This window comes from Macaca thibetana, chromosome 13 (assembly GCF_024542745.1).
Source record: "Macaca thibetana thibetana isolate TM-01 chromosome 13, ASM2454274v1, whole genome shotgun sequence".
In the NCBI taxonomy this organism is placed as follows: Eukaryota; Metazoa; Chordata; class Mammalia; order Primates; family Cercopithecidae; genus Macaca; species Macaca thibetana.
This window is the reverse complement of record NC_065590.1, coordinates 33,744,130-33,768,227: the sequence shown is the minus strand read 5'-3', so window position 1 is coordinate 33,768,227 and position 24,098 is coordinate 33,744,130. Positions and strand designations below refer to the sequence as shown.

General features: G+C 51.2%; 4 protein-coding genes across 6 annotated transcripts in view; 2 read left to right on the top strand and 2 right to left on the bottom strand.

Moving 5' to 3' along the window:
• Positions 1 to 24,098, bottom strand: part of SFXN5 (sideroflexin 5) — a 616,301-nt gene that overhangs the window by 277,336 nt on the left and 314,867 nt on the right. The gene's annotated exons all lie outside the window — the stretch shown is intronic.
• Positions 1 to 24,098, top strand: part of CCT7 (chaperonin containing TCP1 subunit 7) — a 120,224-nt gene that overhangs the window by 80,474 nt on the left and 15,652 nt on the right. For both annotated transcript variants that reach the window (XM_050754445.1, XM_050754446.1), the window contains one exon: positions 21,485 to 21,548. In XM_050754445.1, coding sequence (XP_050610402.1) covers positions 21,543 to 21,548 — 6 coding nt within the window. In that variant the 5' untranslated portion in view covers positions 21,485 to 21,542. Of the gene's footprint in view, positions 1 to 21,484; positions 21,549 to 24,098 lie in introns of those variants that run through there.
• On the top strand, positions 1,402 to 14,407 carry SMYD5 (SMYD family member 5). Its single transcript, XM_050754468.1, has 13 exons — positions 1,402 to 1,535; positions 6,051 to 6,159; positions 7,238 to 7,377; positions 7,825 to 7,946; positions 8,334 to 8,403; positions 8,995 to 9,099; positions 9,938 to 10,000; positions 10,228 to 10,298; positions 10,620 to 10,726; positions 11,141 to 11,197; positions 12,049 to 12,143; positions 12,814 to 12,884; positions 12,980 to 14,407. The coding sequence occupies exons 1-13, from the start codon at positions 1,440 to 1,442 to the stop codon at positions 13,128 to 13,130; spliced, it is 1,257 nt and encodes a 418-aa protein (XP_050610425.1). The 5' UTR covers positions 1,402 to 1,439; the 3' UTR covers positions 13,131 to 14,407.
• PRADC1 (protease associated domain containing 1) overlaps positions 15,511 to 24,098 on the bottom strand; it is a 174,426-nt gene continuing 165,838 nt past the window's right edge. The window contains exons 2-6 of one of the 2 annotated variants that reach the window (XM_050754537.1): positions 20,267 to 20,404; positions 17,602 to 17,702; positions 16,960 to 17,069; positions 16,301 to 16,468; positions 15,511 to 16,075 (exon numbers count right to left, since the gene is read on the bottom strand). In XM_050754537.1, coding sequence (XP_050610494.1) covers positions 15,955 to 16,075; positions 16,301 to 16,468; positions 16,960 to 17,069; positions 17,602 to 17,702; positions 20,267 to 20,333 — 567 coding nt within the window. In that variant the 5' untranslated portion in view covers positions 20,334 to 20,404 and the 3' untranslated portion in view covers positions 15,511 to 15,954. Of the gene's footprint in view, positions 16,076 to 16,300; positions 16,469 to 16,959; positions 17,070 to 17,601; positions 17,703 to 20,266; positions 20,408 to 24,098 lie in introns of those variants that run through there. The other variant, XM_050754538.1, reaches the window with a different exon arrangement.

The following is a 24,098-nucleotide window of genomic DNA, read 5'->3' as shown; positions in this document are numbered from 1 at the left end:
CAAGTCCGTGGACTATTCACTCCTTGACACCAGACTGCAGGCTTGAGGGGAGGCAGGGTCAGTTTCAAGAACCTTTCTCTGTCCCTGTCAACTATCTATCTATCTATAATTATTTGATAGATAATTGTGGCTTGATCACGGCTCATTGCAGTCTCGACCTCCCCAGGTTCAGATGATCCTCCCACGCACCACCATGCCCGGCAAATTTTTCTATTTTTTGGAGAGACGAGGTCTCACTACGTTGCCCAGTCTGTTCTTGAGCCCGGGAGCTGGAGGGTGCAGTGAGCCGAGATCGCCCCATGCCAGTATGGGTGACAAAGCGAGACCCTGTCTCAAACAAAACACACAAAATCAGGGGACAAGGAAACAAAACAAGGCTTGATAGTCAGGCCTAGCTGTGGGGACAAATGCCATAGGTCTGTGGTTTGCAGCTTTTTGGGGTCCTGAATGTGAGAACAGGCCCCTCCCCCTTTTCACGACAGTGTGTGCATATGCACACTCACTTCTGTATCCGGTTTCAGAGGTTCTCAGACCTGAGGTCCACTATGGACTCCTCTACTACCCCCGGGTTGCAAGGTCCCTAAGCCACTGAAGAATCTGAGAGAGGCACAAGTCCACCCTGACCTTTGGCAGGACTGTCTCCCCTGCTGCCAGAGGGATTACCGAGAAACGAAATCTTGTCCTGGACTCTTCAGGTGCGGTGAGTGAGCTCCAGGGTATAAGCTAGTCCTTCCCTTCAGGCTGAGAGCTAGGGAGGATAGGAGTAAGTTGGCCTTCTGCTGTCCCACTCTAGGGCTGGGTCCAGAGAGCGCTTTACTCAGTGAAGACAGGCCACTGTGTGGACAGAGACAATATACACAGAAACATGCATCATAGGCCGGGCGAGGTGGCTCACGCCTGTAATCCCAACACTTTGGGAGGTCGAAGCGGGCGGATCACTTGAGGTCAGAAGTTCGAGACCAGCCTGGCCAACATGGTAAAACCCGCTAAAAATACGAACATTAACTGGACTTAGTGGCGCACACCTGTACGCCCAGCTCCTCGGGAGACTGAGGCAGGAGAATCACTTGAACCTGGGAGGCAGAGGTTGCAGCGAGCCGAGATCGCGCCACTGCACACCAGCCTGGGCGACAGAGTGAGACTGTCTCAAAAAAAAAAAAAAAAAAACATGCCACGGACTCAAAGACACACACATCAAAACTATGTACGCGTACACAGACTCTGATACAGAGGTACAGACACATAAAGGTACCGATGTAAAAGCACAAAGGCAGGCCCAACTACACCCCCGTCAACAAACCACGGCACTTAAATTCAGACTTGGTGGAGCGCAAAACCTCGCAACCTCCGAGGCACTCTCGCCGGGGGCGGGGCCAGAAGGGGGTGGGGCCTCGCAGGTCGAGGTGGGGTTAAGGGTCATAAGGCGGAGGCGCGCCAAGATGGCGGCCTCCACGTGCGACGTGTTCTCCTTCTGCGTGGGCGTGGCGGGCCGCGCCCGGGTCTCCGTGGAAGTCCGTTTCGTGAGCAGCGCCAAGGTGAGGTCGGGGCGGGTCCTGCCGGGAGCCTCAGCCCAGTCCGGCCACGGAGACAGCCGTGCAGGACTCCATGCCCGCAGCCTAGAGGCTTCCGTGCCGCTCGGACGCTACGGCCCGGCCCCTGCTCGCGGCCCGGGGGCTCCCAGTCTGTCCCCGCGCGCAGGCTCGTGGCGCGGTCACGCGATAGACCCGGGCCTCCGCAGTCTCCGTGCGCATTTCCTCCCAGCGGAATCCGGCCAGCCTGCCGGAGGCCTTGCTGTGACTGCTCGGGGCGGGGCTAGGGGGCTTTGCTGCTGGGTCCCTGGAACTGTGGGCGGGGACGTGCTGGGCAGAGAGAACTGAGGTGTAAAAGAGTGTGGGTCCTCACGAACTTAATGTATGAAATTTGGTGGGGGGATGAGGAGACAGGCCAAGACCCTTCACGAAGGTCCTTGGAGTGCTGAGGAATTTGGACCAGAGTCCAAAGGCCGTGGGGGCGTTGGGAGAATTTTTAGCCGGAAGGTGACATGATTTTGTCGTTTTTATTGTGTTCCAAAAGTTCATTGTGGAAAAAAATAGAAATGCGTGTAAGGAAAGAAAATATAAAAATCACTCATACTTCTATACTTGTGCAAAGATGTGTACGTTAAAATTACATTTTTAGAAATTGCTTTTTGATGCAGCAGTGAGTCTTTCAATATCAAGCCTATTTCTACATATTAATTTTTAAGAGGTGAGTAGTAGCTTTTTCCGTGAGAGGGCCGCAACCCTCTCAACCAACCCCTTATTAATGGACCCTTTATTGTTGTATTTTTGAAACCTGGAGTCAAAAATCTTAGAGCTCATTTTCTATGTAAACATCCCTTTGTTTTGTCCAGCACTATTTTTTTCCTAGTTATCTTTGCCTATTGATATGTGCAAAATGATATTTGTTTTCATTTATGTTTCTTTGGTTACTAGTGAGGTTGAATAATTTATCCTGTGTAGTGGCTGTGTGTATCGTTGTTTATTGCCCAAGATGTAAGATCTCTAGTTGTCTGTCATCTGCTCTCAGCATTATCGTATTGATCTAGTTTCCCAGCCCAACCTTCCCTTGCCCCCCTTCTGCTCCAAAGGTATCTGGAGCACTCTGCTCCTTCCCTGGTAAATCAGCTTCCCTACATCCTTGGTCTCCTTACCTGTTCATATCTCCATCTCTATAGTCTCTAGTGTTCCTGGGTGGCCACAGTTTGAAGATGTCTCAGTTCCATCATTCTTGGTTTGCAGTAATTTTCCTCACCTTTTTCTTCATTAGCCCCCAGTCTCTCAGCCTCTTCCTCTCTTCATTTCTTCCCTCTCACTTCATCACTTCAGCCACTCTCCTTGCACAGATTTCCTGGCCCAGGCATCTGTCAAGGCCCCAGCCAATCGCCCTTTCCTTGCCTATATCTGATCTGCAGCTGGAGAAAATAGCATACCTTCCTGGACTTGGTAACAGCGTGGATTATCCTGGGCTTTTTGCTTCTCTATTCAAATAAGATTGGTTTGTGATTTTTTTTCTCTGTGTTATTTTCCTCAAGTTACCACATGAGGGTTATGTGTGTGTGTGTGTGTGTGTGTGTGTGTGTGTGTGTGTGTGTGTTTTTGGTAAAATAAAAAAGCTTTGCGTGTTTTCTGTCATTACATTGTTTAAATAGCGGTTTGAGAGAATTGGGTCATGAAACTTTATAGACCAGGGCCTCAAGTGGGAGTAGTTTTTGACTACTTTTTATTGCTTCTGTGGATAGGAATGACTTTTCAAAAATTTATCAACTATTATGCCAGAGACATGACCAATCAGAACAGAAACTTCACCAGGTCCAGTGGAAGCCAGCTGGACTACCATACTGGTGCACTAGCCAGATAGCAGCATGGCTTATTGTGGGCTTTCTTCTTTTAATCAAGATTTTAAAATCTACTACATAGTCTGCCCGGGCATGGTGGCTCATTCCTATAATTCCAGCACTTTTGGAGGCTGAGGTGGGCTGATCACTTGAGGTCAGGAGTTCAAGACCAGCCTGGCCAACATGGTGAAACCCTGTCTCTACTAAAAATACAAAAATTAGGCCGGGTGCGGTGGCTCACACCTGTAATCCCAGCACTTTGGAAGGCCGAGGCGGGCGGATCACTTGAACTTGATGTCAGGAGTTCGAGACCAGCCTGATCAACATGGTAAAACCCCATCTCTACTGAAAATACAAAAATTAGCCGGGTGTAGTGGTGCATGCCTGTAATCCCAGCTACCTGAGGCCAAGGCATGAGAATTGCTTGAACCCGGGAGGCAGAGGTTGCAGTGAGCTGAGGTTGTGCTACTGCACTTCAGCCTGGGCAACAGAGGGAGACTCTGTCTCAAAAAAAAAAAATCTACTACATAGTCTTAGAGTTTTGCACAATTTTTTTTTTTTAATAGAGATGGGGTCTTGCTATGTTGCCCAGAATAGTCTCAAACTCTTGGGCTCAAGCGATCCTTCATCCTCACTTCCCAAAGTGCTAGATTAATAGGCATGAGCCACCACATCCAGCCTGCATGATTTTTTTTTAATACTTTTTTTTTCAAATTGGAAGGATGTATGGTTTGTCCCTTTTCATTCAGGTTCAGTGCTCTCCAACCTTCTTTTTTTTTTTGAGATGGAGTCTTACTCTGTCACCCAGGCTGTAGTGCAGTAACGCAATCTTGGCTCACTGCAACCTCCGCCTCCTGGGTTCAGGTGATTCTCCTGCCTCAGCCTCCCAAATAGCTGGGACTATAGGCGAACACCACCATGTCCAGCTAATTTTTGTATTTTTAGTAGAGACAGGGTTTCACCATATCGTTCAGGCTGGTCTTGAACTCCTGACCTCGTGATCCGTCCGCCTCAGCCTCCCAAAGTGCTAGGATTACAAGCGTGAGCCCCTGCGCCCGGCCCAACATTAATATGAGTTAGAGCTCTGTTTTCCTTGAAGTATGTTCATCAGTTATGGGAATGAGTGACTTTATAAAGGAACAACTCCGATTCTTTTCTCTTTATTTTGATTACTAAATATTTTCTGCATTTAGTCCTTCACAAAGAGAGGGAGATCTATATTTGTCCAATATTGAAATTTGAGATTGTCAGAAATAATGTGAGTCCCCTGTTCATATTGTCTTGTCCCATAGAGGAAGGCCAAGTTTTCAATTTGCTAGATTGGGACGGGATACAAGGCATAGGGGGAAGGGCTTCCAGGAAGCCAGGCAAGGGTGTGCCCAGGGCTTTGCCTTCTGGTTTTGTTTCACCTGTCCCATTCTACTGTGAGATAGAGCTTCCAGAGTTGTTCACAGGGTTGAGATTTTTCGCTCTGCGTTTGAGAGCAACCCTATCTGGCCTTCTAAGGAGTCAGGGAGCTACCTGGGAGGCAACACTGACATGTCATTTTGCTTTGATGTCAAGCATTTTTTTCCTCTCCTTTTGTTGTGGCAGCTCAGTGTTGGCAGGGCTCCACACATCTTCTTTGAGTAGTGGGAGTATATGCCTAATAAGGCCAGTAATTGCCTGGGTTCTGAAGCCATCTGCTGAGTCCTTTTGCACATTTGAGAGATGGCAGTTCAGGGGTTGTTTTCTCATCTTTCATCCTTTACATGATGTATATAGTGTTTTAGACCAGTGCTTCTCAAACTAACATGCATGTGAATCACCTGGGCATCTTGTTACGCTGCAGATTCTGATTCAGCAGGTCTGGGGCGGGGCCTAAGATTCTGCATTTCTAACAGAGTCCTAGGTGATGCCCATGTTGCCAGTCCCTGTACCTCTCATTGAGTAGGAAGAAGCTAGAGCTCATAAGGTACATTCATCTGTGCTATATCGTTGCACCCTGGAAACTACCTTGTAGGTATTATTATAATGCTCACTTTTCAAATGGGGAACAGATATAAAGTGAAGCAGTTGGCTCAAAGGTTCACAGCAAGTTAATGTTAGGACTGGTACTAGTATTAGCTCCCTTCTTTCAGTGCAACCCCCAAGGACTTGTTGGATGCCAGGCACTGTGCTAGGTGCTGTGGGTATTCAGCTGACCAAGGAAGAGGGCACATTCTCCCCCAAACAAGGCTTCCCTATCCCATGGTGTAGGATTTCTCTGCAGGCCTGTGTAGCAACACCACTGCCAGGATCCTGGAGTGGCATGTGGCTGACTGAGAGATGAGTGCCCTGCTGTTACCAGCTCCTGGTACTGGAGGCCCCAGCCTGCTATAAGCCTTGGCCCTGCTCTGGCCATACTCAAAAAATTTCTCTGAGTAATCTGAGATGACTGCCATTGTGGCTTCCTCCCTGTTCCAGGCCTTCTGCTCTGAATGGGCTGAAAGGAGTGCAACTGAAAATAGGTCAGAGCTGCATTTCCAGAGGAGAAAGTTATGGAGGGTACTGACCAGTCTCCATGAACTCACAGAGGCAGAGGCCTCTCCTAAGAGTCAGGCATGTGGGAGTGAGGCTGGACAGCCTCCTGGAAGCGCTTGGAGCTATGTCTTCTGTTCCTTCTTACAGCCATCCTATCCCTCTGCCCTCTTAGGGAAAGGGCCTGTTTGCCACACAGCTGATCCGGAAGGGGGAGACCATCTTCGTAGAACGGCCCCTGGTGGCTGCACAGTTTCTCTGGAATGCACTTTATCGCTACCGAGGTGAGTACAGCTCTCCTACTCCTTATGGCTGCTGGGCCCAGTCGCCTTTGTGCATGGAAGTGAGCTGCATACATCCCTACTGGCTGATGTCTCTGGAACTCTGGGTGTTGGGAGGAAATGCTGTCTTCCATTGAAGGACTATGCCTGAGAACCACGCCTCTGTCCAGTCTCAGGTGTTTGAGGCTAATTCCTGTGGTGGGAGTCTCTTCAGATGTGCTCCTTAAGGGAGCACAGCAGGACTCAGGCAAGTTTGACTCCATGGTCATGCTGAAGGCCCAGTGCCAAAGTGGAGTCCTCCACCAAGAGGAGGCTACATGGTCCTCGTTCAAAGACGGCTGAGTTAGGGGTGAGCACAAGTAGGATGCCCTTGGCTTTGCTGACCACATGCTTTTTCACACTTTTCTTCTTTTGGAGTTGTGGGGAGGGGGACGGAGTTTCACTCTTGTTGCCCAGGCTAGAGTGCAGTTGTGCGCTCTCGGCTCTCTGCAATCTCTGCCTCCCAAGTTCAAGCAATTCTCCTGCCTCAGCATCCTGACTAGCTGGGATTACAGGCACGCACAACCATGTCCACCTAATTTTTGTATTTTTAGTAGAAACGGGGTTTCACCATGTTGGCCAGGTTGGTCTTGAACTCCTAACCTCAGGTGCTCCACTTGCCTTGGCCTCCCAAAGTGCTGGAATTACAGGCATGAGCCACCGTGCCCGGCCCACACATTTCTTAAGCTGGAGACATGCAATGAAAGGAGGGTCAGTTGGCCCCAGAGTATGGGAAAAGCCCAGTGTTGGGGTGGTAGGGGAGCCCCACAGAGTGAGTCTGATTAAGAAGCAAGGAAAGTTAGACAATAAGGGCCAGGAGGTCCTTGAGAGGGAGGAGGGGATCATCTACCTTTGGCTGCATGTGAAATTCATTCATTCATTCATTCATGCATGCATGTAATTATTCATTTACTCACTTCCCAAACTTTTATGAAAACACCAGAATGGTGCCTGACACATAGCAGGTGCTCCATAGGGCTGTGAAAGGGATAGATATGGCCTCTGTTCTCAAGACATTGTCGTGTCTGGCTCTCACCCTCAGCCTGTGACCACTGCCTTCGGGCACTGGAGAAGGCAGAGGAGAATGCCCAGAGGCTGACCGGGAAACCAGGCCAGGTTCTGCCTCACCCAGAGCTGTGCACTGTGCGCAAGGACCTCCACCAGAACTGTCCTCATTGCCAAGTGAGTATTCTTGGGGAGTATACCTGGAAGGGGGTGGGTGAGGGAGGCCTTAGCTGGAGTCCTCAGTGGGGACACAGGAGCAATGACAGACCTGGTCATGGCCCTTGAAACCTATAATGTAGGATAAGATGTTGAAAAGGCTTGGTTATTGTTCCAGTTTCATCCTCCCTGGCACAGTTACATTGTCTGGAAAATGGGCTTGGTGGGAGCTCGCTTTCTTCCTGGGGACCTGGCAAGTGCTCTCCCCTCTACCTGAAAAGTTCTCTTCCCTTTCTGTGGTTTTGTAAGCCTAGGTGTGCCTTTCACATGTCCCCAGAGCACCCTATGTTTTCTCTTCTCATAATACATCTAAGCTACAGCTCAGGGGCTATTTGTGGAAGGAATGCAGTTAGAGGAGGTGATACTAGGGCCAGATCCTAGGGTACTGACTTCTATCCCACCTAACAGGTGATGTACTGCAGTGCAGAATGTCGGCTGGCAGCCACTGAGCAATACCACCAGGTCCTGTGCCCAGGCCCTTCCCAGGATGACCCCTTGCATCCTCTCAATAAGCTTCAGGAGGCATGGAGGTGGGTCACTTTTCCTCTCTTCTTTCCTTTATCCTTTCCTCTCAGGTTGCCTGCCTGGGGTCATCAGGTGTTGCCATCTTTCTTAAGTTACAATTCCTTGGATTTTTCCTCCTTTCTTAGGGTTAAACAGAAGTCACATCACCCTATCCCCTGCTTTTAATCTGGGCTGTCAGTCCTTCTGTCCTTAGCATTTAACACTCTCCCAGAAAGAGCCCCATTAAGCCAATTGGGATTCAAAGTCTTGCCTAAGTCCTTGCCTATGAACTTCCTCTCTTGGTAATTGATGGAATTGGTAGGAAGTTTTCTCTGTACCAGTCAGACTCGGCTTCCCTGAGCTCAGCTACTAGGGAGAGAATTTCTAGGCCAATCTTTTTTCTCTTTCCCCAGGAGCGTTCACTACCCACCTGAGACTGCAAGCATCATGTTGATGGCCAGGATGGTGGCCACAGTGAAGCAGGTGAGCCCACCCAACCCTCTCGGGGAAGCTGACTTTGGCCCCATTCAACCCTTGGTCTTGGTCTTTTCCTGACCTCAAAGCCCTAGCTTGGATGCAGAGTTCTTCCTGGCCTTCCCAAAGGAGAGCTCCTTGCTATATAAAACCTTAGGAATGCGCTAAACATAAATCAGGCATAGGGAGTGGAGGGCTCATTTTGCCTGTAGTCTTTTTTTTTTTTTAACTTAAAGACCAGTGTGATAGTATGCCTATAGTTTCTGATACAGAAGATGCCTTGTGCAGTAGCAATTCATGCATTTGATTTATAAGCACTACTTTTTCAGGATTGCGTCTTACATAAAGCGAGAGAAGCCACTCTAACCGCCCTTCTATTAATGTTGTTCCTCAACCTCTTTCTCATGTTTTCCAAGTGTTGTTGAATTGGCTATCTGGGCTCCAGCTGGGGAGATGGTTTGGGGTGGGCACCATTGGGAGGAAGCCTCAGGCAGAGGAAGGGCCCCTATAAGCTCCTATGTGGTGGTATTTCCTAAGTGGGCGGGAGTGCCAGTAAGAAGGTGGGTGTCTGTGACCCTTAAGTATATTTGTTCACTGCAGGCGAAGGACAAGGACCGTTGGATCAGGCTCTTCTCCCAGTTCTGTAACAAAACAGCCAACGAAGAGGAAGAAATTGTCCATAAACTTCTGGGAGACAAATTCAAGGTTATTCTTCTCCCATGGCCTGTCTCATTCCCTCCCCAAATACCCTAGGATGTCTCTGGCCATCTGTGGGAAGCACCACATTTGATCACTTCTCAGCTACAGGAAGGAGTTAGCACTTGGGTCCAGAAATAGATTCAGAGGACTTACGTTCCTGCCACTGTTTACTTCATGACCTCATGTGGACCCACAGTTGGGAAGTGGGGTGACAACAGAGGAAGGGCGTGTTGGATGCCCTGCCCTGAAAGTGCTCCCTAACTGGTGTTAGAAGGCAGGACTTGTCATAGGATAGCAGTGGGAAAATCAGGTAGAATGGAGACTAGAGGGTTGTGGGGCCACAGAATCAGAGAGCAGCTTGAAACTGCCCATGTCTTGAGTGACCATTCCCAATCAAAGAGTATGGGTCCTCACTGAGGACAGCAGACTTCCCTGCAGGAGCTGCCTGAGGGTGGAGGCAGGTGTGTAAAAGGTTTGCATCTGGGGTGGGCCCTGTTGCACTGAACTTACAGGAAGGGAGTGGGAGAGCCCAGCTGGTCTGGAGGCCAGGTCAAGGGAGATTTGACGGTGGTGGTGTGGATAGACATTTCAGGCTGTCTCAGCCTTGCTGGTACAAGTGCTGGAAAATGGAGAGAAATTTGGGTTTGCCACCCCGGGTTGGAACAGGCCGGCAGACTGCCAAAGCTCTTTGGAGGTGGATTTTGTGGCCTTCCTTTGCCCCTACAGAAAGCTCAGTCTACAGAGCTGGCCCTTTTTCCTTCCCTCCCTAGTCGCCTGGGCCCTGCCTGGGTGCTAATGGGAAATCCCCAGGGATACAAATCTCTCTCTGCTTCCCCTAAACCAGGGCCAACTGGAACTTCTGCGGAGACTCTTCACAGAGGCCCTCTATGAGGAAGCAGTCAGTCAGGTGAGTGAGGAGAGGGTGGGACCAGTGGCCTCCTTGTTACTCCAGCTTTCCAGGAGCAACAAGGTCAGCATCTCCTACTGGGACAGCTGAGCCAAAGCCGACTTGGTCTTCTGGAGTTGGAATAAGCCTGACTCACAGAAGGCTTCCCGAACAGAGTCCAATTGGAAGAAAAGCAAGTGGCTGTTAACATGAGCGCTTATCTCTTTATCTCTTTTTTGCCCCCACAGTGGTTCACTCCAGATGGATTCCGGTCTCTCTTTGCTCTTGTTGGGACCAATGGCCAAGGAATCGGGACCAGGTTAGAATGTTCCAGAGCTATTGAACTTACTCTCGGGGTGGGAAACTGATTGAGGAAGGTAGCCACAGTTCCTTTCAAGACTGGGATGGGGTAGGGTAGGACTCTGGGCAGATCACTGAACTGGACACAGTGGCAGGAGTCAGAATCAGGCATTGGAATCTGTTTTGGGGAGCCTCTGTTGGGGAAGATGGGCCTCCACCCTGGAGAATGAAATGGGGTAGGGTGAGAGACCCTTCTTCTTGGGCTTAACTTACCTGGAGGTGGAGAGCCCTGTGACCTGGGCTTCCGCCTCCCCAACCATGGGCTGCCTGGGACCCCCAGCTCCCTAAGCCAGTGGGTCCATGCCTGTGACGCTCTGGAGTTGAAGCCTCAGGACCGTGAGCAACTTGACATCTTCATTGACCAGCTGTACAAGGACATCGAGGCAGGTTGGTGAGATAGGGCCTTGGCCTCACCCAACCATGGTGACCCCCTAGTCAGATGGTGGACACAAAATCTTTGCCCAGGATGCTCTGTATTAATGGTGGGGGAAGGTAATCCCTTTGTGCCTATGGGGAGCTTCAGCTCTATCCACAGGGTACACAGGTGAGAAACAGCCCCAAGATTTATCCAGAGGCTTGATGCTGGGAGGAGAGGGGGTGCTGGATAAATAGAGTGTCTTATAGACAGAAAAGCAAGGCTTCTGTCTGAGAGAGGCGAGTTTAGGTAATATGGTAGGGACTGATGCCTTAGTGTGGTGGGGTGGCAGGACAGTGGCGACAGTGCCTGTCCTTGTAAGCCTCGTTTCCTTTTCCTACCTATAAAAATGGGTAGAATAATGTCTGTATATTACTGTCTTACAGCAACTGGAGAGTTTCTTAACTGTGAAGGATCTGGCCTCTTTGTGCTTCAGAGCTGCTGTGAGTCATGGCGTTGAGGGATGGTCCTAGGCGCGCCTTTGTCAGGTGGCCTCGCAGCCAGTTTATCTTTCTCAGTTGGCCCTTTCTAGGCTGGTAGGGTTGAGTCTGGGAGCCCCATTAGGTCTGAGCTCCCACAGGAATTCCCCTGGGCCTTTTTGTTCTATCATTTTTTTCATTTGTTCACCCAACTGTTTGTGCTATAATACCTGCTTATTATGTATAAAACCTTACAATAGGCCAGGCCCTGTACTAAGGCAGGCATAGAGCTCTGATTCTTGCAAAGGGATGCATGGGCTTTGCACCATCACTGCCCTGTGAGATTTGGGAGTACTGGGAGCCCAGGCTAGAGGGCGAGTCTCATCAGCACCTGATGAGGAGGGGCAGATTCAGCTCAGACAGCTGCCTTTTCCAGACTTCAGCCTCCCATCCCCTGGTTTCCTGACTACAAACTCCTCCTCCCAGGCTCCTGGGCCACTCTACTCTCCCAAACTGGATTCTCAGAGGGCCTGTGTCAGCTGTTATTAGATGTCCAATAGCAGGCAGAACTAAGTGGTCTTGGGTGGGCATTCCTTCAGAGCCCTGTCCCTCCCTTTGTGAGACAGTGGGAACACGACTGAGAATGAAGTTGGCCAGTCACAGCGGGTTGGAGTGGAAGTGCTGTGGAGTTCATTTGTGTTGTGCTGTATGGTGTTCAGGAAAGAACACTGGAAGCAGAGTCTGGAAACTTGGGTTCCAAAACGTGCTCAGCCTTGGCAGGGGTGTAAGAGCAAGAAAGGATCCAGTGCTCTGCAGAATTGAGGTTATTATTTTTTTTAGGCAGTAATCCTCATTACCTGCCTCTTGTGATCCAGGCAACCACAGTTGTGTGCCCAATGCAGAGACCTCCTTTCCAGAAAACAACTTCCTTTTGCATGTCACTGCTCTGGAGGATATTAAGCCAGGAGAGGTGAGAGGGGCCAGGAACCATGGGGATGGATGGGTAGTGGGCCTTGGAAGTTCTCTGCAGGGATCAGGAGCAGCAGTGGCTAGAGCACTTGAAGTTCAGGCTGTTGGGTGGAATCCCCACATACCTTAGGGTCTGAGTCTTTCAGCTCATGGTTCTGTTCTAACCCTACCTCACTTTTTCAAAATATGACTCCAGAAAGCCTCAGGACAGTGTTTGAGGGACACATATGTGCTGAGATTCTTGTCCCCAGCTATCTTTTGGTCAAATGCAGATATGTAGTTTCTAAGAAAGCAGGAGATAGCTCTTTGTGGGTTTACGGTCTTGTCTGTTAGTGCAGGCACAGTGCCTCGTTGAATCTTCTTCAGGGCAAGTAGCATCGATACCAAGACCTGTGATCCCAGCTGCAGACCTTGGCCATTGACTGGCTTTCACCACGGCTTGAGGCTAACCAGTCTCCTCTGTCTCAGGCACAGGCTGTTGGAGGCTTATAATGGCCTGCCTACTGAAGGCACTGGGAACTGGATGAGGGCAGCCCGCCCCTTCACTGAAGGGCAGCGCAAGCCTGGCTCCTAGAGATGGGGCAGTGGTTGGAGATAGGGTAGGTGTTGGGGAGACCCTTATGCCATTTAAGAGAGCACAGACCATCAGACTGCACCTCTCTACCCTACAGGAAATTTGTATCAGCTACTTGGACTGCTGTCAGCGGGAGCGCAGCCGCCACAGCCGCCACAAGATCCTCAGGTGCCAGCTGGGGACATGGTTGGGCGGCTGGGCTCTGGGGTCCTCTGTCCCGTAGCTCCCTGACTTTTCCCCCTCATCATCCCTCACCGCTGCAGGGAGAACTATCTGTTTGTCTGTTCCTGTCCCAAATGCCTGGCAGAGGCTGATGAACCCAATGTGACCTCAGAAGAGGAAGAGGAGGAAGAGGAGGAGGAGGAAGGAGAGCCAGAAGATGCAGAGCTGGGGGATGAGATGACTGATGTGTGATGTTGCCCTGCCCAGAAAGGGCCCTGCCCTAGACCCTGCCAGAAAAGGGGGTTCTTCCCCCAGAGAAATGGCTCGGAGGGAACTTCCCACTCCCATTGCCTGCTTTCCCCATTCGAGCCCTCTCTGCCAGAGGGTAGGACAGAGCCTGGATCCCTGGCCCCAACCCCCACCAGACCTCATGCCCTGGACACTGCTGCTGAGTTGGCTCAGACTCTGCACTGGCACTGAGCTTTTCACAACTGGCCTCCCCTTGAGGTTCTTCCACTCTAGGGTTTGAGGGGCTGGAATCAGGGCCAGGGCCTAACAGCGTTTCTTCTCCTTGGCCCCACGGCCCATACTCACCCATTCACCGGAGGCTTCTCCCCTTTCAACTTGCTATTGATTTCTTTTGAGGGGGTAAATCTGAGACCGAGTTCATTGAAGCAGAGAGGGGAGGTGGTGAGGCGCCCTCACCTCCCCCCACCACAGCTGTGGCTGGTAAGGCAACTGCTTGACCACTGGCACAGCGAGGAGAGGCGGGCAGGAGGATCTGGGCCTCCTGAGCTCCTTCCCTGAGGCTGTCTCCTGGGAATGCTGGACAGGGGGATTACTCACACCCCCATTTGGACATCTGGGGAAGTGGAGATTAACCCCTTCTCCAGACTCCAGAATCTTTGTTACTCGTGCCTTGCCTCTCAGGACCTGGCATAGTGGCTGGCCCTATAGAGTATGGAAAAGGCCTCTGCCTTCCTCAGGAGGGACACGTCGGGGGTCATCACCCTTTCTCACACTTGCTTCCTAATGAGCACTCAGCAGCATGGCTGAGACCTGGGGCTTGACAGGCCTCTGCTCCTTAGATTAGGATGCTCTGGTATTCCTGGGGCCAGTTAAAATGGGTCAGTGAGGGGCTCTCCTGGCCTCAATCTCCATCTTTAGGGTCTCCACAGAGGAACATTGAAGTCTTCCAGAAACCTTGAGGAGCTGGGCTAGATACTTGGAGAGTAGCCCTGTCTTGTCCCCTCCTATCCCCAGATTAGCACCACCCCTCTCACTCTTGGGTTGGATGTTATGGGAATTACAACCTATCATTCCCAATGCCTCCCTTTCCTGGAGGAGCCTGCCACATTCCCCTGCTGAGGGATCCCAGAGAGGACAGGTGCCCACCCCACAGGCCCTTTTCTGCACCATGGAGCCAGGTGGAACCTGTCTGGCCCCTTACCCACTGGGTTCTTACTCCTTCACAACAGTCAGCACTCCCCCTCTGCCCCCCACTGTTCTCAATAAAATGTAAGTGGTGATAGGCCTCTGCAGGAATGCTTTGTGGCTAGTGGCTGGGCAGGCTGCCCCAGGCGTGCAGCAGTCACAGGTGGGTGCAAAGGGGTACTGATTAGACCAGGTAATGGTAGGAGATGGGGGCTCCAGGCTCAACAGCTTGGGCTCACCTCTGCTCTTATTTACACTCTGCTATGCAAATGTTCTAATGCCCAAGAGCAAGGGTCTTGAGGTCCAGTTTGGGTGGCTTTTTATTTTTTTTTATTTTTTATTTTTTTTTGAGGCGGAGTCTCGCTCTGTTGCCCAGGCTGGAGTGCAGTGGCGCGATCTCGGCTCACTGCAAGCTCCGCCTCCCGGGTTCCCGCCATTCTCCTGCCTCAGCCTCCCGAGTAGCTGGGACTACAGGCGCCGCCACCACGCCCGGCTAATTTTTTTGTATTTTTAGTGGAGACGGGGTTTCATTGTGTTAGCCAGGATGGTCTCGATCTCCTGACCTCGTGATCCGCCCGTCTCGGCCTCCCAAAGTGCTGGGATTACAGGCTTGAGCCACCGCGCCCGGCCTGGGTGGCTTTTTAATTTTGAGATAGGGTCTCACCTTGTCACCCAGGCTGGTGTGCAGAAATGCAATCATAGCTCATTACAGCCTTGAACTCCTGGACCCAAGTGATCTTCCCACCTCCGCCTCCTGAGTAGCTGGGACTATAGGGTCACGCTACCACACCCAGCTAATTTTTGATTTTTCTGTACATATGGGGTCTTGCTATGTTGTTGCCGAGGCTGGTCTTGAATTCTTGGGCTCAAGTGATCCTCCCACCTTGGCCTCCCGAAGTGCTGGGATTACAGGCATGGGCCACCATGCCTGGCCCTGAGGTCCAGTTTGGATCCCCATGCTCTAACATGAGTCTTCTCCTGAGGGGATGAACTCTGGCTTCCCAGAGCGTCCTTGGCTCTCAACAGGAAGCTGTGCTGGGATCTAAGACTAGCAGTCTGAGCACTGGTCCCAAATGACCTGGGCCAGTTTCTGTCCTCTGTGGGCGTTTCCTTTCCTCAGAACGACAGTATAGGATGAGATGAGTGAGTCTGAAGGTCCTGCCCACCCCTGTGTGCTCTTATTCTAGGACACAGTTGCAACCCTGATGAGAAGCTTTATTGCTAAAAAGTCAGTGAGGGTTTATTGAGTTGCCAAACACTAGCTCTTTAAACCACTCCAACAACTGCTGTGAAGGTCACTGTGCAGAGACCCTGGGTAGGGGAGGCTGGAGCCAGGTGAGTGTGACAGGTCACAGATGGCTCTCAGGCTGCCTACCTGCAGCTCCTTTTGTTTCAGGTTTTAGCCAGAAGCCCTGGGGCCTGTCTTTTGCCCCTTCTTGCAGCATGAGACACCCTTTGGGGCCCTGGGGAAGGTAAGGCCAGTGGTGTGGCTTCCCTTTCAGCCTAGCAATGCCCAAACTCTTTTCCTCTACCTGGCTCCACTTGTCCCCAGATGCTCTCCCCAAATTCCAAATAGCAAAATTCCTGGGTTTCCCCTTCCCAGCTCAGAGTCATTTATGGCTGGAATGTGGGACAAACTCTTCTACCAGAAGGTCCAGGGTGGTTGCAGCAGCTCAAAGGTGGGGATGCTGGTGACATTGACTGGGATGGAAATGATGGCCCATGGCAGCCCATGCTGTTCCAGAGAGCGGCGGATCATGTAGCTGGGAGGGCATGAAGAGAAGTGGTGATGGTCACTTTCTTGGTACCCCATCATGCCCCACTGTCCCCATCGATCTGGGAGTTTCAAAGCCCAAGAACTTTTTTTACCCTCTAACTGAAGTACCCCAAGTTGAGGCCTGCAAGAAGGGACTGGTGATTACCCCTGACCTCCCCAAGTCATGGCGCCCAGCCTCATGCTGATAAAGCCAGAGGCAAGGAGCCCTCACCCATCTCGGCCGAGCAGGAAGAGGGCGGGGATGTCAGCTGTGCGCTGGGTACTGTCCTGGATCATCTCCACGTAGAAGCTGTCATTGTCAACTGCGTTGTCAGAGATGATCACTGCCCGCCCGCCATGCTCCTGGACCACCCGAGTCTTGGAGAGGAAGGAGCAGCCCCTGGAAGAGGTGGTGATGAGACCAAAGGAAAGACAGGTCCTAGCTCCCCCTTCACCAGACCATCACCCTGGGAGTATAGAAGGCAGACTCTGAAGAATTTGTTATAAAGGCTCATAGGTAAATAGCTAAAAGCATGGATAATTTTAGAACTTTTTTTTTTTTTTTTTTGAGACAAGGTTTTGCTCTGTTGCCCAGGCTGGAGTGCAGTGACATGATCTCGGCTCACTGCAGCCTTAACGTGGCCTCAAGCAATCCTCTCACCTCAGCCTCCTGAGTAGCTAGGACCACAGGTGTGCAACACCGTGCCCAGCTGAGTTTTGTATTTTTTGTACAGACAGGGTTTCTCCATGTTGGCCCAGGCTAGACATTTTTCAAAGACCCTTAAAAAGAAGAAATTTTCAAAAACAGCTCTTTCAAAGCACTACCACCAGTAATCTCAGAATCTGCCCTATGCCTGCTCAACCCTCATGTCCTGCCTGCCCACTCCTTACCCCCTCTCCACCAGAGCAATCTGGTCCTGGATGAAGAAACCGTTGCTGAGTTCCCCGCAGGCCTCTGGAGGTTCAGCGGGGACAAGGTGAATCTGCTCATACCTTGTGTGCTGAAAAACATTTAGAGAGGTGAGAGTATAATGAGACATACCAGCTTTAGGACTGGGCTGACAATCCCATCTTATTGGCACCTTGTAAAGTGTGAAGGAAACATGGAGTGGTTTCTGTATCGCCAGACACTTAAACATTTTTACTTAATTATCGCAAAGGCCTATCTGGTTGTCCTACACCACCCTACCCTTCCATGAGATAGGCAGGGGAGTTGGTTGTAGATCCAGAGAGAGGAAGTGACTTGCCTTAAGTCACATAGTTCAGAGGTGGAGCTGGCAGAGGAAGCTGGTGCTCTTGGCTTTTCCCTTCATGTCCCCTAAAAAGACAACTTGTCCCTCCATGGTGCCTAGGTCTATATTATACTCGGGAGTAGCTGGAAGAGCTTCCTTTCTGTGCTGCAGCTCATGGAAGGCAGAGCTGATTCTGCTCCGTTCCCTGTCCCGCACTCAGGTGGGATGAGAGGGTCACTGCAGCTCAGTGAGGGGAGGAGGGAGGTTGAGGATCAGAGATCAGGTGTCTCCCTTAACTTACAAAGATACCACCAAAGTCCTTGGCAGGTGTGGCTGTGAAGATGTATCGAATGTCCCCAGGACTCAGCACTTGAAAGTACAAATAATCATGGATACGGAAGCCTGAAGGATAAAGAGTACAGGTAAGAAGCCTCCCAGGAACAAACTGGTTTAGGTTCAGATCCCAGACCCCGTGTCTTCAGCTGGGCTGGCTATAGTCTGGACGCAGGGGCCTGGCTTCAGCCAACGGGGTCCTCTAGTGGCGGGGTTGGGGGCTAGATGGTTTCTGTCCTGGGGAGGATAGAGTTGATGCAAAGTTAGTAACCCCAGAGGTTTATATCAGCTGCTGCTGCTTACACAGTAAGCCAGGAAAACTGAGAGCTCCAGGGTTAATATTTTTGCTCTGAAGACCTGGGAATTTCAGGGTAGAGATGTAGTGACCTGCATACAAAGCAATTCTCACTAAAATTTAAAAGTTGACTTTCTGGTCCCACTGCCACCCCCTTAGTCTAGTCACTATCATTTCTTGTCCTGACAGCTCAGCTTCTTACCTGGCCTCCCTGCCTCCATTCTTGCTCCCCAAACAACCACCAGAAGTCGAAAACATCTTAGCAATTATGAGCACATCACCATGCCTAGGGTTTCAATACCTTTCAATAACTGCCCTTTGCATTTAAAATTTAAACTCTTTTTAAACTGTGGCCTACAAGACCCTGTTTGCTGTGGCCCCTGACCACTCTTCCAACCTCATCTTCTCCATCCTGTGTTCAAGCTACACAGACCTTTCAGTTTCTTCACTTCTCTGGGTCTTTCTGCAAGCTGTTCCCTGAGCCTGGAAAGCCCCCTACTCCCACCCCACCCTACTTCCACCCCTTTACCTGACTCTTTCCTAGTCATCCTTCAGGTCATACCTTAAATGTCACTTCCTCAGAGAAAGGTTCTGCCTCATGATTGCCCTCCCATACCCATTCAAATGTACTCTTCAAGAAATGGGGACTTTCAACATAATTTGTAATTATACAGCTTTCATAATTTTTCTTTTTCTTTTTTTGAGACAGGGTCTCACTTTATCACCCAGGCTGGAGTGCAGTGGCACGATCTCGCCTCACAGCAACCTCCACCTCGCAGGCTCAAGCGATTCTCATGCCTCAGCCTCCCAAATAGCTGGGACTACAGGCATGCGCCACCATGCCTGGCTAATTTTTTTTTTTTTTTGTATTTTTTAGTAGAGACAAGGTTTCGCCATGTTGCCCAGGCTGATTTTTTTTTCTTTTCATTTTTTAAATAGGAATAGGAACTCGCCTTGTTGTCCGGGCTTGTGATCCTCCCACCTTGGCTTACCAAAGTCCTGGGATTACAGGTGAGAGCCATCGCACCTGCCCTGGATTCATAATTTTTAAATATCTGTCTCTTCCACTTCATAACTTCATAAGTAAATATAGGGGTAGCCCTATAAATTTTGCTGAATGAATGAACAACAACTATATCCAGCTCCATAGCACCGAGGAAGAGAATTTCCAGACAACTAGATTTTTCTGGGGCATGGGATCTTCTCCCCAGCACCAAAGTTTAATGTTGTACCTGGACTTGAGTCCCTGGTTTCCTTAACCCAGAGAGACTGCGGAATGTTGAAGGATGAAAACTGCTGTCATGGCCGGGCGTGGTGGCTCACGCCTGTAATCCCAGCACTTTGGGAGGCCGAGGCGGGCGGATCACGAGGTCAGGAGATCGAGACCATCCTGGCTAACACGGTGAAACCCTGTCTCTACTAAAAATACAAAAAAATTAACCGGGCGTGCTGGTGGGCGCCTGTAGTCCCAGCTACTCGGGAGGCTGAGGCAGGAGAATGGCGTGAACCCGGGAGGCGAAGCTTGCAGTGAGCCGAGATGGTGCCACTGCACTCCAGCCTGGGCAACAAAGCAAGACTCCGTCTCAAGAAAAAAAAAAAAGAAAAGAAAACTGCTGTCACAAGTCCATTGATCTATCAACAAACTACTAAGTCACTACTGTGTACCAAGGCTGGGATTGATTAAGGCTTTAGCTGTCTTTGTTTACTGCCCAAATCAAAGCCATCAGTTAGAGCTCCCATGGCTTGGCACTGGGCTATACAGTCCTGGGAGTGGGGACTCCCCGTCAGATACAAATACACCCCCAGAAAGCCTTCCTGGACTAGCGTCAAACAGTCCCTCCCCAACCCTTGCTTGCCTTTGCGTGTGCTTATTTGTGTAAGTTGTGGGTATACGTATGTGCTCATGTGTGTGCATAGATGTATACATTTATGTGCTTGTGTAGGTGTAAACGGTTTGTGCGTGTGTGCCCACGTGTAGGAATGTGTGCTCCTGTACATGTGAGTGCTCACATACATATCTCCAGCCTGTAGTATCTTTCCTTAGCTGTCCCTGCCGGTCGCACCCTAAGTCACCTGGGTCGGCGCTAGTGGGCGGGGAGGGGCGAGTGGGGATATCTGCTTTGTCGTGGGAAGCTGAGGACTCAAAGCTTCAGCCTCAGGCTGCGCCCACCTTATGTCCCTGGACCACCACCCACTTATTCCGGCCGCCCGCTCCCAGACCTGTCCTGCTCTGAACTCGCGGGGTCCCCAAGGTGACCTGTGGCCCCCAACCCGAGACGCGGCGCAAGCTGGACGGCCAGCCCCGCCCTGCAAAGCAGTCCCACCCGTTGCCGCTCACCGTAGGCCGCGACGCACGCGGGGAGCCAGAGCACGAGACAACACCAGCCCGCGGCGCCGGGGACCATCTCCAGGGCCCGGCCCGGCGCCGCGTTTCCTACCGCCGCCCCGCCGCGCGTCGCTCTCCCGACTTTAGCCTGACAGCTGCCCCGGCCTCCCGCCCACATACCCGCTCTCGCCGCGGGCTGGACGACGGGAACGAGGCTCACGGCTGATTGGCTCCGACGCCTGCTCATGTAGCCACACTTTCCGCCTCTGCGCCTTAGCCTACTTTCTATTGGTAGAGAGAAGTGGAGCCGGGGGCTGATTGGCTTAAACTCTTAACAGCTACAGCCAGCCCTCGCCTCAGCCCCGCCCCAGCATTTCTCAGTTTGGACTCCGCTCTCCTGGTCCTCGAGGGCGGTGGGCGGGCCGCGAAGGACAAGCACTGGAGGTGTGCCGGTACCGGACTTGCTTCAGCTGCCGATAGTCATGGCCGTTAGTCCTTGCGGTCTCGGTCCTGTCCACTCTAAGGCCGCCTCGCTTGACTACGATTAGCCTTCTCCCAGCTGCGCTTCCCTCTTCCCCACGCCTTCACGGGAAGGCACTCGTCTTGCGCCACGGGGTTCTCCGCCCAGTGCCACCAACGCTTGCGCGCTCACCGTGGATACGCGCTGGGGACGCGGCCTGGCGCACGCCATCCACGAGGAGCCTCTGGCCAGTGCAAAGCCAGAAAACGGGCTTTGGGGCCAGCTTCCCACGCTCGCCCCGTTGACACTGTGTAACTATGACACTGGACATCGTAACCTGTCAGCCTCCGTTCTCTCATCAGTAAAATGGCCTTAATAATAGGACTAACGCAATAGGGTTATGAGGATTAAATGAGATCGTTCACGTAAAGTGCTTTGGCACCAGCCGATCCCACACTTTGCGTCCCACACTTTTGCCTTTATTGCATTCCTTGGTCTGGCGCCCGGGGATGGAGGAAGGTGGAATTAAGTTAGTAGGTGATGCGGGCCGAGCAAAGACCCTCCGTGCTCAAAGTAGCACGACCGAAATGCGGTGATACCCTCTTTAATGACCACCCCTCACTAGCGAGCCCCGGAAGCCCAGCCTCAGGTCCTTCTAGCCGCACCGACTCGGTGGTAGCGAACCATAGAGTAGCGGAAGTGGTCCGTTCTTTTCCTCTCCCGGCCCAATCTTCTGGGTATTTCTATTGCGCGAAGCATTGTGGGTTGCTGGGCGGCCGGGTCTCGGAGAAGAGGGGAGAGTGGCGGGCTGCTGAATCAGCTTCCAAAATGATGGTGAGTGGCGTCTCGCGCATCCGTCGCCATCAGCTGCTATCTGGCCGGTGGCCGGCCCCACTCGGCCGGGGCTTGCTCTGTAGGATCCTTTTTTACTTGACGCCTCTGTTCTCGCCCAGATCCCCAGCTTATGGGCCACCCCGGGCAGTCGCGGCCTGGCTCGGCCTGAGCACGGCGCTGGAGCCGTTGGCGAGGGCTGCGTGGGGCTTTAGGGGAGTCTCTGGGCGGGCCGGTTGGGGACTACAAGTCCCAGGGTGCTTCGGGCCCGCAAACCCACGTCGAGGACCTCTTTTTGAGCCCCGCATGACCGGGACTTGCGTGAAACAGTGCAGGTCGGCCGTGGTTACGCGGTCGGCGCTAGACTTGGAAGCCCGGGCTGCCCTGAGATTTGCAGTCTATAAAGACGTGTGCTTCCTAGAACCGGCAGAGGCACATTGGGGACCTCATATTATGCCCGCCCAGGGACTCACTATGGTCACTCGCTGACCCTCACCGCAGTGTGCAGAGAAGCAGACGCCTTCCCTAGTACTTTTAATTCATTCACTCACTCGCTCAGTCATTAAATAAATGTGTCTCTAGTGCCTACTGAATGTACCAAGCCCTGGTGGTTGCCGGGGGGTGCAGCCTCTCAGCCAGGAGAACGGGAAAGGCAGATGGAGACACTGTATCGGAGGTGGGAAGACCCAGGCTCGGACTCCGGTGACATTAGAAAGACTTTTCTAGTTGGCTACCTAACTCTGCGTCTCGTTTTCTTAAAATATGGGGCGAGGGAGTTGCTGTGAGTCCTGGAGCCACCTAAAGTGCTCCTTGTAGCCCTACTCCCCACACCTCTTTTCTCCCTCTCGTAGCTTCAGATGCTTCCCGTGGGTCCCAAGCCTCGATGGTATCTCCTGGGTGGTTGTTGAGTAGGGCCAGCTTCCGAGGTGGTGTTTGACCCTGACTGAGATACTGCTTTCTGTGCACTTTGCAGTTCACTTATTCATTTTGGCCTGTTCGACTCAATCTTCTGTTCTTTTCCTGCTTCCTGCAGCTTTTCCCTGTCCTGTTAGGGAGGCAGACTCCTTTTAGGTGTTCTACCAGATGCCCTGTGAATCCCGCTTGTACCCAACGTAGAAGGAAATTCGCATTTAACTGTACTTCTCTTCCCTTTATGTCTCCAGCATTGCTCATTCTTGAAGTCTTCATCTTCTGTGCAGAGGCAGCATAGTATAGCAGTTTAGAGTAAGGCCTCTGGAGCTACACTGAATGCCTAGGTTTGTAACTTAGCTCTGGCACTAGCTGTGTGACTTTGAGCATGTTATTTAATTTCTGGTTCTCAGTTTGTCAGTGTGCCTTGCAGATAGTAAGCACTCAGCAATGTTAGCTCTTACTTGGCGAGGTGGTTGTTTGGTTCCTTTCATCTCTGTAATCAGTCCACCCCGCTGCCAAGTCTTCCATAAGAGCTTTAGTTCACATTCACACAGCTGGGGATCAGAACCGCCATTCTCTGCCGTGATAAAACTTCACCAGTGGGCTCTATCTCGGTCACCACACTTGGGTTTTCCCTGAACTGACCCCTATTCTGTCAGATTGACTATTTCCCTGCTGTATTGGCTCTTAATATCTCCTTCCCATTTTTGGAACGTAAAACTTCTATCTCCAAGAGTCTTCCTGTCTTCAAATTGGCCCCTGGTATTCTAGAATCCTTCTGTAATCGAAAGAGAAGTGAAAAGGTCCCCTGAAACCTCAGTCCTGTGATGTTGGTACAGCTAGTATAAAATGTATGTCCTTGCCTTTGTGGTGTTGAGCGCTGTGTGCCTTGGCATATACACACTTGTTCTTGTTTTGTAAACCATTAAGCTTAATGATGCTTAGTGAAAGTTTTAAAGTAGGATGAAGAGGAAGATCAGTAAGCTGAAATTCCAAAACCTTCCATGATACCTGTGACAGGATTACTGGAGTCTGCTTTTGTTTGTTTCTTTTTTTTTTTTTCCCCCGAGATGGAGTCTTGCTGTTGCCCAGGCTGGAGTGCAGTGGCGTGATCTTGGCTCACTGCAACCTCCACTCCCAGGTTCAAGCAATTCTCCTGCCTCAGCCTCCCAAGTAGCTGGGATTACAGGCGTATGCCACCATGCCTGGCTAATTTTTGTGTTTTTAGGAGAGACTGGGTTTCACCATGTTGACTAAGCTGGTGTCAAACACCTGACCTTGTGACTCACCCACCTTGGCCTCCCAAAGTGCTGGGATTACAGGCATGAGCCACCACACCCGACCTTGTTTCTTATTTATTAGAGTAATAAATAAAAAAAAGGAGCGAGGTTGAAAGTAACTAAGGGACGGAAGCTGGACTTTCCATACAGTGCCTGCTGCTGGGAAACTGTTAGAAGAGAACCTATATCATGCTTGGCTTGGTTTGACTCAACCCAGCTCTGCCACCTTTTCCTCCCCATAGACGCTCTCTACCCAGCCTGCCATTTCTTCTGGGCCTACAAAGCATAGAGAACCTGGGGAATCTGTGGTTAGCTGCTTCCAAGCTCTGCTTGCATTGTACTTAAGAACTCTAAGTAAATT

Excerpts from the sequence above, each read along its gene's own strand:
- SMYD5 (XM_050754468.1), top strand. The coding sequence starts at position 1,440 with ATGGCGGCCTCCACGTGCGACGTGTTCTCCTTCTGCGTGGGCGTGGCG. Across the intron at positions 9,100-9,937 it reads TTCTGGGAGACAAATTCAAG|GGCCAACTGGAACTTCTGCG; the intron begins GTTATTCTTCTC and ends CCCCTAAACCAG. Across the intron at positions 10,299-10,619 it reads GGCCAAGGAATCGGGACCAG|CTCCCTAAGCCAGTGGGTCC; the intron begins GTTAGAATGTTC and ends TGGGACCCCCAG.